General features: G+C 33.5%; 1 protein-coding gene across 1 annotated transcript; it reads left to right on the top strand.

The window, feature by feature from the left end:
- Positions 1-13,363: 13,363 nt before the first annotated feature.
- Positions 13,364-20,481, top strand: LOC147406603 (putative clathrin assembly protein At1g03050). Its single transcript, XM_086434736.1, has 3 exons — positions 13,364-13,524; positions 16,506-17,210; positions 19,143-20,481. The coding sequence occupies exons 2-3, from the start codon at positions 16,562-16,564 to the stop codon at positions 20,246-20,248; spliced, it is 1,755 nt and encodes a 584-aa protein (XP_086290862.1). The 5' UTR covers positions 13,364-13,524; positions 16,506-16,561; the 3' UTR covers positions 20,249-20,481.
- The last annotated feature ends 302 nt before the right edge of the window (positions 20,482-20,783 follow it).

The following is a 20,783-nucleotide window of genomic DNA, read 5'->3' on the forward strand; positions in this document are numbered from 1 at the left end:
ATAATCTTACAATGGATTAGATGATTATCTTTATGTATAATTTATGCTCTTTTTTTTTTCTTTGATAATCAGGTATCCCTCTAGATAGTGGATCGGTCTCGTACTAGTATTTGGACTTTGTCCGGTCTATAGACCATGGTCTTGCCCAAGAACTAATCCTAGGGCACGAGTAATGCTCTCACACACACCCACCCCAAGTAAGTGAGGGTGTGCCTTCGCGGGTGGCCCCTGAGGAATTAATGCTTATACTTAATACACATTTTTCTGCATTTATTCATTACATATTTCAATGAGATATGTATCATCATTCTCTCTCCCCTAACAATGGTGTCCTAGTTGAGAGACTCAGCTTGTATGATTGGATCAATGACAGTGTTGTCCCTATGACCCCCACAATGAGGCTAAGAATTTTTATCAATTTTATCAAGTTGGTATCAAACTTGAACTCAACCACAAATCATATATATGGGTCAGGTCAGCTTTTAAGGGCTTGGCCTTTTTCAACTAAACGACAAATCATATATATGGGTCAGGTAAGCTTTTAAGGGCTTGGCTGTGTTCATGCCTTTATAGAAGGTTAAGGCACAATCCATCTCTTTGAAGTTAGGCTAGGGATTAGCCTGGCCTGCTAGCAACTGAAAGTCCTAATTAATTAAAGGAGGGGAAGGCCTTTATTTCCAATTAACTTAATGTCAATTGTCAAAGGTAAAAAAAATACTAAAATTTCTTCATATAAAGATTAAAGAGGCATATAAATATGTTTAATTAATTAGAAAGATAATAAGAAAGAATGCCTTAATTTTCGTGTTGTTTGAGTAGTGACGTTGTTTAACTTTGAGTTCAATTATAGCTAAAAATGGGGTTTGTTGGAGAAAGTTTTCTAGCGGTACAACCCAAATCTGCCTGTACCACACGATATTTCAACAAATGGGCGGGTGAAGTGGCCAATCAAGACTATCCAAGGGGTTTCCCTACGACAGGTATAAATTTTATTTTGCTTTAGAAATTAGTGCAGCATTAAGAGGAATTTACCTACCCGTTTGAGAGATCTCAAAGTTACTATTTATCAAATGACAATTAATTTTCTTTTACTATTGTACTATATAAATATGTGGGTATCCCCACCCTTCGAGTGACACTAATCCCACGGTCACATAGTTCCCCCTCAGAAAGTCCTATGTGCAATTGGTTATGTCGAATGCCAACCCAACCTTGGAGGGTATATATATATATATATATATTTATGGGAATGCTAACGTCCAAAACCTCATGAGAATTTTAACATTCTCTATCACATTTTTTTTTCTAATAATATTTCTATTCTTTTTGTCTTTTAATGAAAAAGACAATGGTATATTAGTCTTTTGGGGTGGATCATGGGACATATGTAAAAATAATGATTTTTCAAAATATGGATTGGAGGTTTTGAATTGAGCTGATTTTTTGTGAGGATGGTCTCCATGATGAGAAGATCATCCTCACAAAAAAATCAGTTCAATTTGAAACTTGTAAGTCCGTCAAAAGTGATTTACAAATTATTGGTAAATAATCGACGGTCCACATTCTAAATCACTTTTGATGGGGTTAGAAGTTTCAAATTGGACTGATTTTTTTAGGATGATCTTCTCATCATAGAGATTATCCTCACAAAAAATCAACTCAATCCAAAACCTCTAACTCATATTTTGAAAAAACCATTGTTTTTGCATATGTCCCATGATCTGTCCCCTTAGTCTTTTTATATAATAAGTGTTTATCTTTTACATAATAAATGTTAAAAGCCTTTTAATCTATAAAGATTTACCCGACAAATCCAATTGCTGCATTTTTATTACAAAAACTCCCTTGAAGCTTTGACAACTCCAAGGGAACCTTACTTTATGAAGTTTGTTACCCAACAAACGCCACTTTACAAGTTTGTTACTAAGTAAACCCTAGAGTAGGCATCCAAGTCATAAAATTCAAATTTACACAATTAATTTGTTACTTAACATATCTTGGAGTGGATTCTAACTGCATCAATTTGTGGCATCTAAAAGCATGATATGATGCTATAGGGTTAAAAGGGACAAAATTCTAAGAATTCAAAAAAATAAATAATTTTTTTTTATTTTGTAGTTAAATTTTAGTTTTAAATTTGGGAGTTTGGAAGCCATCTATTTTAAATACCTACGATCAAGCTTAAAAAGTTTTTTTATTTTATTTTTTTCTTCTAAATTTGAGTTTTTTCCATGAAATCTACACAGTTTGCTTTGTTGGATTACTAATTTGATAGTCCATGTAGACCCAACAACCCTTTGTAAGATTTGAAACCTTACTAAGTTAGTCATGGTAGTGTGATTCATAAAGTAAGGTTTGTTCAAGTAAGAACTTGATAAAGTAAGAGAGTTTTTGTAATAAAATTGCAAGAGACAGGTCTGCGAGTAAATCTCTATTTAATCTTTAAATTTAAATGTATTATTTACAATAAATACTTTGACAATCAATGTAAACAAGTATTTATTATATAAAAGACCAACATACCCTTATTTTTTCATTAAAAGACAAAATAGATATGGATGTTATTAAAAAAAATATAGTGGAGAATGCTAACTTTCACATGATTTGATAACTCGTCCTTACTACAACAACTATGTGTTCTATCGGAATTACTGAATCAAATCAACCATTTTTATTTTTGGTATTAATGATGATAGTATACACCCTATTTTATAATTATTCTTGTGTATGAAAATGATTGTACAATGCACAATCAAATTATAAATTTTATTTGTGTTCAAGTTGAATGCAAGTTCACAGGAAAGGTAAATAATTAAATAGAAATGTAATCGTACATCAAATAATAATTTTTGTTTAAAAATTAAATTAAAAAACTGGATAAATAGTCATTTTTTCATAAATTTTAGAAAAAGTTTGGTTTGTTTAATAATTTTTATAAAAGATTGACCATTCATGTTAAGTAACTTTTTGTATGTTTTGGCCTGTTATTCTAACTATTCGGCCTGATTTAGACATGCACCTCCTCATTTTAGTCAATATTGGAAATACCTCCCTGTATTTTTAAAATGATGACATGCCTCCTTTGACCTAGGTCTTCTCGTAAAATGCTTAAATACCCTCATCTTCAACCCATAGTAACCTTAGGGTAAATTTTTTAACCTTCTTATTCAAGTTTAAAATTCGATCTTCTTCAACCTCCAAATCTCAAGAATAAGCTATGATTTTTGGAGAAGCAGAAATTAAACTGATGGAATTCTAGATAGAAAAATTAAGAATTTCTACAAGAGGTGGAATATGAGAATAGGTTAAAGATAATTTACCCTAAAGGTTAATATATGGAAGATGACATGTTTTTATTTTTATTTATGAGAAAATTCAAGGAGTTTTTTTTTTTTTTTTTTTTTAAATTAAGGTTGAAGAGATGGCATTTAGGTCATTTTATGTTAGTCTCTTAGACAAGACATATATCAAGGCTAGGAATGCAAGTCATAAGTTTGAAAATACAGGGATTATCTCCATATTGACCAAAATGTAGAGAGTATGTCAAAAACACCCAACCATTTGTTGTATTAACTCATTGAGGCCAGTATGAATGTTGAGGTAAGAGTTGCATTGAGGTCACGTACACATACAAGTACACATACAAAAGTACACATACAGTGTCAATCATAGAAGAAATCGAAAGTTGGATGGAAAAAATACATGTTCTCACTTACCAAGGACCACCACTTAGACTTTCACAGTGTTGTTGAAGAGCAAGCCCAAGTACTTTGTAGCCATGAGCACGACTATCGTATGGAATGTGAGGGGTTTTTTTCATTCTTTTTTGCAAAAGTATTTCAAAATTTTAATTAAGCCAATGTTGAAAAAAAAAAAAAAAACTGAAAAAGAGAGTTGTTATTTCCACATCAATTCTTATGTAAATCACCAAAGAATTGCACACACTTGGTTTGGCGTTTACTAAAGTTGGGGGGGGGGGGGGTGGATTTAGACATCTTGGATACATGTGTTCTAGAAGAAGAAATCTTTTGATCTAAGTCTATAGACGGTGAAAGTCCTCAAAGGCCTAGAAGGTTTTTCGCATTCTTTGTTGTTGTTTGGTAAAAAATTAAAAAGAAAGATACTATGACACTGTTGAAACTTTTAACTTCTTTCATTAAGGGGCAATCATCTGTAAGACAATCAACTCAAGCATCAATTTAAATGATTCCAAATCTATAGAGGTTGACTACTTTAGCCACTTTTCAGCTGCCTATTAGCATATTTAAATATGTTTATTTTTTTTCAAGATTCTTACTAATCCGTTGGGAAGGTTATCGTAATAAATATGACAACATTGTGACGATCCATGAGGTCATCAAGGATTTGATTACGAAATCAAAGTAAGAAAACATTGTTATCAATGAAGACGTGTTTAAGGATGCAAATTTGGCCCACGAGTCTGTGACCACATCCAGATCAACCCTTTTTTGGGCTGAAGTTGAGTTCGAACCTGGCCCTCTCCCCCCTCCTGTGACGAAGAACTCCTCATTTTTGTTTTCCAAAACAAATCATCTTCGAACTCTTTAACCTTTATATTAAATTATTAAAAAATGCTGGGATGATTATATTATTCAATGCATTTCACACTGCATTGACGCAGAGGTGTGCACGGAATCATATATGCTTTTGAGAAGTATTTATGGTTCTAAGCACACCTCCATGTTAATGCAGTGTGAAATGTAGTCACTCCAACATGACTCTAAAGTATTTCTAATCTACATGCTTAGCTTTAGTTCATCATTTTCAAGCCCACCTTAATCCCTAGTGGAAATTCTTCATTTCTCTATCCAAAATCCAATCATTTTCTATTTTAAAATTCTTATCTTATTTTTGAGTTTTGAAGGTTGAGGTAGGTAGAATCTTGTTCCATGATCATACCTCCATGTGAAATTGAAAAACACGATCGACTGTCACATGGATGTAGATTGTAGAATTAAAAATTAAAAATAAAAAATAAAATAAAATAATTCACCATCAATTTTGAATTTTAAATTTAGAAGTTTATCAACCGTACATTTTCAAAGCCTTTGATCAATTAGTTAAAAAAGAAGAAAAAGTTCTTTTTCTTAAATGTGTATATATATATATATATATTTGAAATGTATTGAGTTATAAACTTTACAGGGTTGAAGTGTCATTTGACCAATAGTCCATGTCTTGACTGTGGCTTTGAGTGTTGCTGGAGGGAAGCAAACAGAGCCGCTGACTTCTTAGCAAAAATGGGATCTCATGGAGATGCTTTTTTTTTTGGTATCCGAGGACTCGTCTCGTATTCCACAGGAGTTATCATGAGTTTTATTAGATCTTTGCTGTAATTATTCTCCATGATGTAACTGTATAGGGAGGGGCCTTATAAATAAATAAAAAAACAAGATTGCCCTTAAGGGCCCAACAAGCAAAGAAAGAGTGGGAAGGGGGAACATTTATTTGGTTGCAAAGTTGAATATTTGAATGTTAAAGTTGAAGGCTTTTGGGACATTTTTTCATTAACCTATTAAAGAGGACTGGGGCTTGACACCATTTTGAAAACATGGGGGTAATTCAAATATTCACCAGAACATAGAGCCCCGACCTGAAGTGTATTAACTCAAGATTTGTTTTTGGCACACGACTAGACCTGGAGCACAACCCGACCCATTTGTATTGTTAGAGATGTGAAGGCGTACGTAAGATGGGATTGAGTGATTTTGTATGAAATTTTGCGATAATCTGCCTTCTCTCAGAGATGGAAGAACTTTATTTGGGTTGCCACATTCAAGTTCATGTTTCTCGGCAATCAATGATATGAAATCTATTCCAAGCATATATGTCATGATTCCTTATTTATATAGAGTTAAAATATTCAAAGTTCACCTTTCAAATACTTTTTCAAACCTATTGCTGAATGATTATAGGTTTTGTTATTTTAGGGATTTTGTGGCTTTCGACATGGTCATCATCAGTCTCTAAGTCACTTTTTTATGGGTGATTAGTCGTGAGCTGGCAATATTGGTGTCCACCTCTCAAATGAAGAGTTTATTGGTCCTTTTAGCGATCAATACGTGGTCAATGATGTCATGTTAGAGAACTTAATATAATTTTAGACCAAAATTTTTCATCCAACATGTAATTTTAAGGGTAATAAAAAACCTAAAATGTGTCCACAAATACAAGATGTGGGACTCACAATTAGAATTGACATGGTTGGTCTCTATCCACCCACATGTCAGGTAAAAGTCATTGCAATTTGTTTCATTTTTTAGCTAAGCCTCCTTGAAAAGTGGAGTGTCTTTGCATTAATTTACTTTTGTGGCATCTTTTTACAAATCATAATAGGCGTGTGCTCTTTTATGTTTAAAAAATGACACTTTTTTTATTTTCAAAGTTGTCTTTTTGATCAGACAATAAAATAATTACTATCAATATGAAACAACTGCAACTATTGAAATGCACTTTCATAATTAAATCTCTCTCTCTCTCTCTCTCTCTCTCTCTCTCTCTCTCTCTCTCTCTTCTTGGGCTTCATTGGTTGAAGTGTGCAACATCTTTCCATCATGTAGGACATGTCCTTTGCTTTAATTGGATCACTTATATTTTACAGTCTTTACTTTCAGTGAAAACCATAATTGTTATCCAAAACACATCTCCCTCCATTTTTTGTTTTAGTGTTCAAATCATCATTTGCACATGTCCTTAGGCCTCCTTTAGGATTTGTTGAAACGTTCTTACAAAACTGTGTGGTGAGGAACCTTTCCTTCTTCATCACTTTTGAGTTGGTTGTTGACTATGATCATCATAGTCCCATCTATCACTCAACAAAAAGCAAAAAGGCAAACTCACATCTTACAAAGTGGTTGTTAGAAAACCCTAGTTAGAGATTGCCAACTTTGTGATCATGAAATCAAGGGAGAAGTTTGCACTTGTAAAAGTTTCTAACCACTTTGGCTTTTTATTCACCTATCTATGTTGATAGAACCATAGTTATAAAACTTGTCGCCCCAACTCAAGATTCGGACTAGTCCACTCTACTTGATTGGGTTCTCAAGTGATTTGGCCTCAAAATTCGATGAAACTAAGTTATAGAGTCCATTTTGAAGATTGCCAAGTCGGTAACTTTTTTACTGAGTTGTTAGGTTATATTTAGGTGCAAATTACCATTTCATGAGCCGAATATGATGAAATTCCAATTCTAATTAACTGTTCATTTTAATTCTCAAAACGTTAACACGCGAGATCGTAGGTTTTTCATTTGCCAATCTCGCAGGTTTAATGTACAATCTCGTTTTTGTTTTTTTCCAAAGTGACAATCTCATTGGTTTATATAGTGATGATTTCACTAAAAGTAGTGAACCTATGAGATTGTCACCTTAGACCTGTGAGATCATTATTTGAAAACTTGTAATCTTGCACGTTCACGTTTTGGGAATTAAAATGAATAGTGACTAGGAATCAAAATTCAGTCAAAAGTTGACCACGTTATGGTAAAAACTCTTATATTTAATATTTTGAAGAGAAATTACTGTTTATTTTCAAATACTAAAATACTATTTTTTAAATATTTATAAATTTAATTATTTTTATTTAAGTCATCCAAGTCGACTAATTGACTTGATACAATGGATATCTGAATCTAGTCGAGTCTAGTTGTAAAGCAATATTTGTACAAGGATGCATATTGAACTAACCAAGATAATCGTGGAAAGAAGAGGGGCTTTTAGAAATTTCAATTTTTGTATGTGACCCCTTGATTTGTAGTATTTCACAAATACCCGCCTAAATTTCAAGCAAAAACCTTCTAATGTAATGAAAATAATGCTTTTAGCTTGATTAAAAGAAAAGCAAAGTGAGACTGCTTAGAGAGAGAATTTAATTATTTGAGATAAAATTGAAGTACTTCAGGCATCAATAATGGAAAGAAAAGATTGGGACAAGTTGCACTTCTTAAGTAATAAATTTGCAAAAATTCCAAAAAAAAAAAAACTACAAAACTAAGTATTCTTTTATTGACAGTCTCTCTCTACAACAAGGTTTTAATCAAAATTAAAGTTAGATGACTTTTATAACTATAGTTTAGGAGAAATTACTAAAACAGCTATGTATTTTGTCGATTTTCTGAAACAGTCATTTTTTAAATATTTCTAACCCGTTTCCACAATTTTTTAGAAAATAGTTATGTGTTATTGAATTTACCTTTATGCCCTTGAGTTGGATGTAGGTACACAGGTAAAGGTAATTAAGTAAATCGCAAATGTGGCAGTACAATATAACCATTGTGGTAAAATAATTACTTACAAAATCAGTTATATGAATATTATTGTCATAAATTAATATAAAAAAAGACCAATTCAGAAAATTCCAGATAAATACTCAGCCGATTTCCTGAAACATCCTAAAATTTTCTTCTTAGCATGTCACTTCTGTCTCACTCTCGTTTCTAATCATAAAATAGTTTAATTTCTATTTTTTATTTTTTTTAAGAATCTCTCACTTGTATACATAGAGTCGTTTTCTCGCAACTCTGATAACTAAAAATTGAAATAGTCTACAACCACAAGCCCATGATGAACTATATATCCATACTTGCCATTAAAACAAGTAAATAACAACCCAAATCTTCAGTCCACCTAATTGATCTATACTAGTCTTGGAATCGACATAACCAATTGACCACAAGTCTTGTTCTTAGATTGCAAATTAAGTTATGACTTGGAGATTTTTCGAACCATTTATCTTACGAAAATGATGCATAATAAGGTTCTTAAACAAATAATGAATAACTTGACACACATTTTTTTTTACTTAACTGATAAGATAAGATGTTGATTAACATTTGTTATAGGTTTAAGGGTCCTTTCAAAGCCATCTCCTTACCAAACCTAAAGCAACATTATTGTGATAAAATGATCACATTTAAAAAAATGAGGAAAGTACTAAAACAGTCATGTATCTTGCCAAAATTACTAGATCAGCCATGTTTTTTAAAGTATTTACCGTAAGGGTTATCTACCAGGCTAGGAAATCAATTTTATTTTACTAAAATGGTCATGGGACATTTTGATGAATTTACCTTTATGCATTCAGCCGCACAAAAAAATAATAATTGTTTTCAGAAGTAAAATAATTCTAAAAAATGGGTTATTGTCTCTTTCATAAATATTTTAAAAGATGGCTGACCGAGTAAATTTGGAAAAATACAGATCTGCTTTGGTAAAAAATCCTAAATTGAAAAATACCTAAAGCCCAAGTGAGTCATTTATTATATGGCTTATCTTTTATAGCTTTATCTTCATTTAGTGGAGGAATTATTTAGCTGATCAATCATAAACCTTTATTAGGTATGTAGTCCGTTCCAAATGTGCTTTGGCTTGAGATCCATCTGCAAGTTTAAGTCACATAGCAGCGCAGCAAATAATTGATTTAGATATAAACGTGACAAACATGTAAAAAATCCACTTGGATTAGATTTGAAAATATCAAATAACAAGAACAAAAATATAAAGGGTTGATTTTGTAATACACCAGAACTTTAGGAAGAAAATTACAAATTCCTTGCATCCAGGGTCTCACATATAATATACTATATTCATAATGGAGTTAAAGTCAATATTTTGAACCCAAAAACAAACAGAGAGCGTAAAACCTTCCAAAAGATAGGGAAGAGTAAAAACAGGCGAGGAATATAAGCCATAAAACTCGCCGATCTACATTTCAAAGTCCCTATTTTAAGTAATAAAAAATCTCTAAAATTTAGGTGAAGAAATTTATAAACAAAAAACAAAAAAAAAAATATTTTTAATACCTAACGTAGACATTGTTGCAGTAATCATGAACTTTCGAAGTTTCTTGTACTTTCAACGACAATGAAAAGTAGAGACCAACATAGGTATGGCACGTGGCATAGTGGATTAGTTGACACCTGTAATTCCGTGTATGGCGGGCAGTTCCTTTTATGATGGAAGCCGTGCACCTATCGCCACGTATCTACAACTGCATGCAGTAGGAATATTTATATTTATATATTTGTATATTGTAAGAAGGTAGGTCAGAGAAAATTACTTTAAAAAAAATAGAAATAAACATATAAATCTAAGAGGAGAAAACGTAGAAATGTGACAAGCCTCCGTATGTATTTTTGTATTCAAAGCAAAGCAAAGCAAAGGGCCTTTGGTGTCCTTATCTTCCGTGCCGAAAGAGGAGACGGTCCTGTACTCCTCTTACTATTATCATGTACAGTTACATAAGTTGGGGTCCATTAGATATCTTGTGGCATACTCTCCTCTGCTCTATCAACACTTTGTGGTGCTTTAGAGGTTAAAAATAAAAATGAAGAAGCAGAAGTATATTATGTTTTTTTTTTGGCTAATGAGTGTCCGGGCTAGCTTGCGCGCACCACAACTAATCTCGGGAAGGACTACCACAACAACCCACCGCCTTGAAGCATATCATGTTATTATATAGAATAATGATAAACTGATTATTTAAAAAAAAAAAATTATAAAATATACTCAACTTATGTGGAATGTGAAAAAAGGAACCCATAGATTTTTTCTTGCATATCTCGGGGAAAATCTTTGGTTCTATGCACTTCCACATCAGTTGAGTATGTTTTTTAAGTCAGTTTATCACGACTCTATTACATGGATCCTAACTTTTCGGGACAAGTATTGTTGGAAAGAATACTTTGAAATCCATTCCAATAATTACAAATTTAATCAAACAAGATTCATGATGAGTAGACGAAATACCAAAAAAAATTTATATAGGATTTGTTGTTCCAATGTCAACTGCATTTCGAGACTCTTGAGGATAATTAAAAAGAATATCCTTATATTCTCATTTACATTTTCCCCCTTATATTTATTATTTATAAATACATAGGAGTAGGTAAAATACCAATCAACATAAAACATGCTTTGATCAACCTAATCACTCCCCACGTTTTGGTTGATAGGTTTTCATTTCTCTATACATAAAAATTTATTTCTCACAAATCTTAATATTTTACATGGGATGCCTTCTAACTTTAGGTACTTTTGACTTTGCTTGACTAATTTTTAAATTAAGGATCGAATAATCTTTGGATGCGAGTCTATGTGCTAAGGATATAGATAGAGATCATCCTTACAAAAAATTAGCCTAATCTAAAACTTCTAACCCCATAAGAAATTGTTTATAAATTAATAGTAAAAATCAATAGTCCACAGTTCTTCAACTTGTAAATAACTTTTGAGGGTGGTTAAAAGTTTCGGAATTGATCTATCAACGCTCACAAGCTTTTCCCAACTTAGCAAGTTGGCATTTTAGATAATTATATAACTTAATCATCTTTACATCATTATGATCATTTAATATATTTGTACATAAACCGTTATAAAATCAATTCCCTAATTTTATTAGGGATTTAGGGGAACTTGATAACTTGGGATTTATATTCTTTGGATCAAGGATACTTTAGGCTATGAGACCCATACACAATTTCTTTTTATGTTTTTAAGGCTTATAGAAACAAGTAGGCTGGGCTTTAGGTAGTGGGCTGGATATTGGGCTATGTAGTCAAAAGATTTTGTGATTGTCTTTGAAATAATTTGATATGAGAGGAAAAAAAAAAAAAAATCAAAGAAGCAAAGAAATTAGAACAGTTAAAATGTCGGCTACTGCAGTTACATCCGACGAAAAGAAGGGGCGACATTCTTAAGTATCGGATCAGCTTGGCGAACAAGATTTGTTGTTCTGAGTTTTACGTGCTAAGCTAATGAACCAATGGCATGCCGTTATGTGTACTAAAACAAAAACACTCTAATGCTGGGGTGACATTGGATTTACCGCAATTTCACATTTTTGGCATGGGGTACTCACATAACCGTAGATGCGTTTTCTCACGATTCGAGTAAAAAGCATCTACGGTTATATACGCATCCCACGTCAAAAATGTGTCAAAAATGTGAAATCGCAGTAACACGGATATAAAAATAAAGAAAAAGCAATAGTGATTGGTCAGTGGAGAGAGAATTTCAGAAATATATAAATAGAGAGAGAGTGGAAAGGGGCACAAAATCCAATATGTTAAAAATAATATTTATATTACCGACAGACTACTTGCACACAAACCTTGAAAAATAATCTTATTTTTTATAACCTCCATTTTAACCTATAAATTGCACTCCATTGTTGGAATCAGTGACTTTGTTTTCTATGCTCATGCATGTAAATTGTAAGCATACTTGTCACACAACCAAGTATTTTCTTACGAAAATTATTGAACCATCAATAATTTATGTGAGCATAGTTGAAGAAGTAGGAAAAACAAGTAAAAAGGAGTAATATTTTTATTTTGAGTGCAATCATCCAAATGGAATGCAACGGTACAATTTATCAAAACAGTACAATTTTTTTACTTATTTATCAAAATGGTATATTGTAAATCTTATTTTCAAAAATGATAATTTACTGGATAAAAATAATAATCTTAGAAGGATCATTCTAACATTTTTATAAAATACATTCCGATTTCATGTCATAAAGATCATTCTGATATTATATAAAATACTTTTTGATATCATGTAAGAAAAATCCTTCTGACATTAATATTTTTATCATTTTGATAAAATAAAATATTTTTAAAAACGATAAATTACCATTTTTGAAAATAAGATGGACTGTGTACCATTTTGATAAATAAATTAAAAAATTGTACCATTTTGATAACTTTGCCAAAATTTTAAGTGATGGAGTGCAATCACTAGTGGGTGGTGTGCAATTAGCTGATCCCTTTACATTATAGTATTCAAATATACTAGTGGCATGAAGATCATCGATAACATATATCTCATCCATAGACATTCAACTATCAGAGATCATGGTCCGTATCTCAAGGTGAGTATGAAAATCAAAATATCCCAACCATATATCGAAGTGTGCACGGAAATTTAAATTTTCCAAATTAACGGTCCTCAAGTTAGAACAGGTCAAAGGGTGATGACGTGTTAAATGATGATTTAAAAACGGAATGGAAAATGCTGGAATGACACAAACGGAGACACAAATGTGATAAAAATGATGCAGTGGCGCACACATAACCGTAGATTCTTTTTGCTCATATCTCGCGGAAAAACATCTACAGTTATGTGTGCACCACCACATCATTTTGTCATCTTTGTGTCTGTTTATGTCACCCCAGCACGACTCAAACGGAATTATCCGAACTCACTCATAAGCCAATTATTAGGTGCCACGTGGATCATTAGAGTCCATCGTATTTCCGATCTTTATTCCTATTCTAGCATGAAAAACGGTTAGTTGGGGTTCGGGATATTTTTGGTTAGGAAGGTGAAGAAGAAAAGGGGAAGCTAAAGACAAAATGGGCGTTTAGAGAGAGAGAGAGAGAGAAAGGGAGGAGAAGAGAGTTAGTCACAAAGCTATCTTTCTTCTCTTCTTTGCATCTTTTATTTTATTTTATTTTTCTATTTCTTAACTCCATGTTCTTTTAAGGACGCTCAATTCATTGTAAGTTTATACTGATTAAATTTTATAGACTTTGGATGTTAATTTTTTTCCCCTTTTTATTATATATATATATATATATATATATATATATAGGGTCCCGTTCGGCACCCTAAGTTTTACCACACTTTAACAAACGCGTTTTGTCTTACATGAGTTAGAAGTTTCGGAATGAGCTGATTTTTGGTGAGGATGATCTCTATGGTGAGGAGATCATCCTCACCAAAAATCAGCTCATTCCAAAACTTCTAACCCCATCAAAATTGATTTACAAAAATTGGACGGTCCACGATTTTTCAACGTGTAAACATGGGGCTAAACATTTCGAAATGGGCTGATTTTTGGGGAGGATGATCTTCTAATCATAGAGATCATCCTCACCAAAAATCAGCTCATTCCAAAACTTCTAACCCATGTAGGACAAAAAACATTTGTTAAAGTGTGTGGTAAAACTTAGGGTGCTGAACATTTCCCATATATATATATATATATATATATATATATATATATATATATGGGGGGCGTTCAATGGCCAACTTTTTAGCAAACTTTTTAGCAAAACATTTTTCAAAACATGGGTTAGAGGTTTTGAAATGGGCTGATTTTTGGTGAGGATGATCTCTACGGTGAGGAGATTATCATCACCAAAAATCAGCCCATTCCAAAACTTCTAACCCCATCAAAAACAGTTTACAAAAAATGGACGGTCCACGATTTTTCAGCTGGTAAACATGGGTTCGAAGTTTTGGAATGGGCTGATTTTTGGTGAGGATGATCTACTCACCGTAGAGATCATCCTCACCAAAAATCAGCCCATTCCAAAATCTCTAACCCATGTTTTGAAAAATGTTTTGCCAAAAAGTTTGCTAAAAAGTTTGCCCTTGAACGCTACCCTATATATATATATATATATATATATGGGTAGCGTTCAAGGGCAAACTTTTTAGCAAACTTTTTGGCAAAACATTTTTCAAAACATGGGTTAGAGGTTTTGGAATGGGCTGATTTTTGGTGAGGATGATCTCTACGGTGAGTAGATCATCCTCACCAAAAATCAGCCCATTCCCAAACTTCTAACCCATGTTTACCAGTTGAAAAATCGTGGACCGTCCATTTTTTGTAAACTGTTTTTGATGGGGTTAGAAGTTTTGGAATGGGCTGATTTTTGGTGAGGATGATCTCCTCACCGTAGAGATCATCCTCACCAAAAATCAGCCCATTCCAAAACCTCTAACCCATGTTTTGAAAAATGTTTTGCCAAAAAGTTTGCTAAAAAGTTGGCCATTGAACGCCCCCCTATATATATATATATATATATATATATATATATATATATATATATATATATATATATATATATATATATATAGATGTGTGTATGAGATTGGGTTGCATGGATTGAAGGCCACCTATCTATCTGGATTCGCACATCACGTGGTACCAAAAATATGGTGGGTGCGATGTGGATGTAGAATACAATTTTTTTTGTTTTTAATAAATAAGCAAGGATTTATATTTATGAGGGGAAAATTGCAAGATTACATTCATCTCAAAGAAGAGAGGCCTAAAAGGTTACCAAGAAATGCGTTAAGAGTACAAAATTCTGAGAATTCTAAGAAATTTATAGACAGGATGACATTTTCTCAATGTCAATCAAGTATTTTATATTTGAGAGTTTGGTGACTGTCAAGTTTGGAAGCCAGACAAAAAAACGAAAGGGTTTTTTTTTTTTTGAAATTTTTTGTTTAAATATGATCTAAATCATGAACCTTGCCAGGTTGAGGTGTCATTGAACCCATGTAAGAGGCCATGCGACCTAAATGAGGACTTCAATCTAGGCTCTATGTGATCCATTAGGATATGCATATGATCAATGGCCGTAGATTCATATATAAACATGCAATCCCACTCTTTAGAACACAAAATTCAATGTAATTACATGGATTGAAGGATCATTAATATATATGGACTATATGTCCATGTGGTACCGAAAACATTATCAGGTATATATATATGTATATATGTGTCCCGTTCGGCACCCAATCATTTACCCAACAATTTGCCCAACATGTTTTGTCCTACATAGGTTAGAAGTTTTGGAATAGGCTGATTTTTGGTAAAGATGATCTCTATGGTGAGGAAATCATCCTCACCAAAAGTTAGTCCATTCCAAAACTTTTAACCCCATCACAGATTTATCAAAAATAGACGGTCCACGATTTTTCAACTAGTAGAAGATCATCCTCACCAAAATTCAGCCCATTCCAAAACTTCTAACCCATGTAAGACAAAACATGTTGGGCAAATTGTTGGGTAAATGGTTGAGTGCTGAACATTTCCCTATATATATATATATATATTAAAGATTTTCTGACTCCTCCACATGGCATACTCAAAATACTCTCTTGATGTGGCAAATGTTAGAACCATAGATCTTTTTGCCTCAGGATACACAACTGCACATATTTATGGGGATGTGCAGATGTGTATATCGAGACAAAAATCAATGATTCTAGCACATGCCACATCAGGAGAGTACTATGAATATGCCACGTGAGGGAGTCAGATTAACACAACTCAAAAAAAATTATAGTTTTCACCTTGAGTCTCTTCCCTTTCACTTATAGCATTGCCGCTTCCTTTGGTGGCTTCCACTAATTTAAAGCTTAGTTCATATTTGGACTGAGTCATTTTTGAGATTTCCGAATAACCTATTAAAGATGACAAGTAAAGTACTTTTTCTTGTTTAGATCCTATTTCAATGGAAACTTGATAATTTGATCGGCCTACAAACATCTTGCAGTGGGTCCTTTTTGTTCCTGTTTAGTCTCCTTTGGTGTGCAAATTGTTTCTATTTCTACATTTATTTAATTTATTACCGAGTCAATTTGAATTCTCAAAAAACTGGATCGATCATATTTAGATATTGTATTTGTAAATGTAGTGATGATGACAAAATTTATTTTCAATTTGTATTTCTCCAGGTTAACAAGAGCTTTACCTTTTCTCCCTCATATAAGAACTCCCAATACCCTCTCCTATGGCTCCAAGTAAGATCCGTAAAGCCCTTGGCGCAGTCAAGGACCAAACCAGCATTGGCCTAGCCAAGGTCAGCAGCAGCAACACCATGTCCGATCTTGATGTGGCAATCGTCAAGGCAACACGGCATGAAGAGAACCCAGCTGATGAGAGGCACATAAGAGAAATTCTAAGTCTAACTTGCTACTCAAGAGCATACATTAGCTCCTGTGTTGACACACTTTCTAAGAGACTCAACAAGACTAAGAATTGGACTGTGGCACTCAAGACGCTTATGTTGATTCATAGACTACTCTTGGAAGGTGACTCGGCTTATGAGCAAGAGATCTTCTTTGCGACACGGCGAGGGACACGGCTACTAAACCTATCAGATTTTCGAGATAGGTCACGATCTGGGTCATGGGATTTCTCAGCATTTGTGCGTACTTATGCATTGTACCTTGATGAGAAACTTGAGTTTCGAATGCATGGTCGACAAGGCCGACGTGGTGTACTTGGACTAGGAAGTGATGAAGACCATGGTGATGATGGCAAGTCGACGGTTTCTGTGGGAACAACACCAGTAAGTAACATGAAGATGGAGCAGATCTTTACGAGGACTCAACATCTACTACAGTTACTTGAACGATTTCTTGCATGTCGACCTACAGGCAAGTCTTGTCCTTGTCGTAGTGATGAGTATTATTACCCACGGGTCTTTGTATCCTCACTAACATGGATAGACTCCCAATCTGGCCAACACATTGGGGCAATACCATTACCAGGTGTGATGGTGGATTTGCTATAGCCAATTAGATGGTTACCTAATAAGTGGGTACCCACCGGCTATAGTACATTTCACCCCAACATGGTGCGCCCAAAAGAGTTATAAAAGTTGGAGCCTTAACCCATAATTCTTAGGGCTTTTCTAGCCTCAACCCATGGTTGATACTTTTCATCAAATAGACGGTTGAGATAAGAAGGAAAAACACAGGTTTCATAGAGATGTGTTTATTTTCTAATCAAATTATGCCATGTAGACACCGATCCTTTCTATTAGGAATGGAACACCGTATGAGATATTGACTCTTTTTGAGTTAGGATCTAGAACGGTGTCCCGTTCCTATAATAAAGGTAAGGTGCTTATATCACACATTTTTGTTGGAGTTTAAAACACCTAGGGTTCTTAACCCAGTTGTGCACACAGCCCAATGTGTTTGAATACCAATAAAAATGTGCCACCTAAACACCTAAGGTAAACTTGACATTGTTCTAAATCACAACTCTTTTTTTTTTTTAAGGTAAACTTGTCAAGGGAAATATTACCCTCAAACGAGGATTGAGAGAGAATATCAATTATCAAATATTAATGGTGCGGAATAGATTAAAAGCTATTCCTAGGGATTCAATACAAAAGCATATTCTTAAGAAACTTATACTAATCTCTAGGAAATTTTGTATTTTTCTTTTTATCTGAGTCATATGTTTGAAACTTGTAAATACATGTTTGTGAAAGGTTGCTAACCACCTATTAGAATTATATAGCACCTTTAAAAAAAAAATCTTAAAATTTTGAATTATATTTATTTTCTAATTTTCTTAAAATAATATTAAGTAAAACACATAATTCAGTGGAGTTTCTAGTTTCATATGATTTTTTTTTTCAAGTACATTATGTTGAAGTATGGTTCAAAATCAATTAGGCCCGATCCAAGTATGTGTTTTTTTAGTCAATCCAATGTAATTTGAGTTGGACTTGTAAATTATGAAAATGACCTACTTTGTGGTGCTTCTAAAGTGTTTTTTTTGTTTTCTTTTGGTAAGAAATTTAACTCCAAATCTAAGTTTTTTCTAGAGGAGAGAGTAGAGAAAGAAAGAAAACTTATAGAAGTGAGGTTGAGAGGTTTGGAAATATTGAAATCTAGAAAAAGGTGAAGCTAAATAATAGATGTTTTTCTTGTATCGATTTGCCCCTTTTTTTTATAGTAAAATTAAGTTCCAATACTCATACCTTCGTGAGCGTAATCTTTGGGTGAACCACATAAAATCTTATGTTGTGGATATTGTGTTCTTACTCTTTCTTTGTATGGTTATTTATTTTCTTTGCATTTGCTACTATTAGTTGGATTTGTATTTCATTACTATTATTAAATAAGGTCTTGGAAAGAGTGACATACAAGGTGATTGGTGAAATACCTAATAGGTATTTAATCAAATTACTAAGTGAGCTTCACATAAGTGTTTACATACACAACACATTAGATTTGTGGTTTGAGTCGATTTGAACGGTTCTCTCAAATAAAATGAATTTTAAAGCATTTTCTCAAACTATCCTTGTCCTTTTTGTTGGGTTAGATTTCATGAAATAAGGTCATTCATCAAATATCCGACCAATTACCATGGATATTTGAAGCAAGTGAAAATATGAAATTTTGGATTTGGGGAGAGTTGCTTTAGAAAATTTTATTTGTAATCATTTTCAAATGTGGTTAAACTCTCACATCTCTTATCCGTGGGTGTTGGCATAACCAAACTAGGTAAAATCTTGTATTCTTTTTTTTTTTTTCTTTTCTTGATTTTCTTTCATGGCTGCCAATGATTAGGTGAAGCAAAGAGCAATCGGGTCGTGATCATTGCTCTCTACCCAGTAGTGAAGGAGAGCTTCCAAATATACTTTGACATTACAGAAATAATGGGTATCTTGGTTGATCGATTCATGGAGCTTGAAATTCCCGACTGCGTAACGGTTCATGAGATCTTCACCCGAATTGGAAAACAATTTGATGATCTCGAACTATTCTACAACTGGTGCAAGGTGGCCGGGCTAGCCAGGTCTTCTGAATACCCAGAAGTTGAGAAAATTACATCGAAGAAACTTGCAGACATGAATGAATTCATTCGAGACAAGTCAGCCTTGATAAGAAGCAAGAGAAGTATTAAGAACCAAATACCTAAAATCGTAACTACGCAAGTAGAGAAAGAGCCAGAAGTCATCGAAGAAGATATAAATGCAATTAAAGCATTGCCACCACCCCAAGGTTTCTGCGAAAATGTGGTTGAAGTAAATAAGGGAGATATCAAGCAAAAAGAAGTTAACACCCAAAAAGAAGCCAATTTGTTGAATCTATGGGACGACAACAATGTGGGCAGCAAAGAACAAGGGGATAGATTGGCTTTAGCATTATTTGAAGGTGGGATTGCATCATCAACAACAACGTCTGTAGAGCCAGCGTGGGAAGTGTTCACTAACGATGATACAACGGATTGGGAGACGGCATTGGTTCAATCTGCAAGTAATTTGTCTAATCAGAAGACGTCGCTTGGGGGTGGTTTCGATATGTTGTTGCTTGATGGTATGTACAAACAATCAGCAATGGCTACGAACATTGGGGCCTACGGTGCAACGGGTAGTGCTAGTAGTGTTTCATTAGGGTCTGTGGGGAAGCCAGCAACAATGTTGGCACTACCGGCACCGCCAGTGTTGGGTGGTGGTGCTGCAGTGGCAAGTGGAGACCCATTTGTGGCATCGATATCAGTGATGCCACCGACGTACGTACAAATGTCGGAGATAGAGAAGAAGCAGAAGCTATTGATGGAGGAGCAACTAATGTGGCAGAATTATGCAAGGAATGGGATGCAGGGTAATATTGGAATTTCACAGTTACAACCCAATTCCTACACCATGGGAGGTTACACAAGGAGCTATTGATGCTTAATTACTAACAGAGAGGTGCCAATGTTAGAAGGGGTAATTTTAGGGGGAATGCAGAAATCAGACAGATTATAAGGATAGTTTTGTAATTAAAACTCGACTCAGAACCAATATCAAGTCAACTCAACTTGATAACTCATAAATTGAGTCGAGAAAATCAAATAAATATATGTATATTAAATTTAATTAACATTTTGACATATTTTAGTGCAAAAATTAAGAATTATATATATATATATATATATATATATATATATATATATATATATATATATTTTGCAGAGAATTACATAAACCACGTCACTCATCCAAGTTTTGACTCCAACTCAATGAATTTCCAGTTTGACTAGGTGAGTTTATTCAAATTAGCTAATGATTAAGCCAACTCAAAAATCAATGGAGATGAGTCGACTCTAGATATATGTAATTCTTTGTTTTTTAAATCATTGATATACGGTCTTGTATATACATTTTGTTGACAAATTACAAATATACACTCTATTTTCTTTTTTGGTATTGTTGCCGTAGGCTC

This window comes from Akebia trifoliata, chromosome 3, assembly GCF_017979445.1.
Source record: "Akebia trifoliata isolate Shusen 1 chromosome 3, ASM1797944v1, whole genome shotgun sequence".
In the NCBI taxonomy this organism is placed as follows: Eukaryota; Viridiplantae; Streptophyta; class Magnoliopsida; order Ranunculales; family Lardizabalaceae; genus Akebia; species Akebia trifoliata.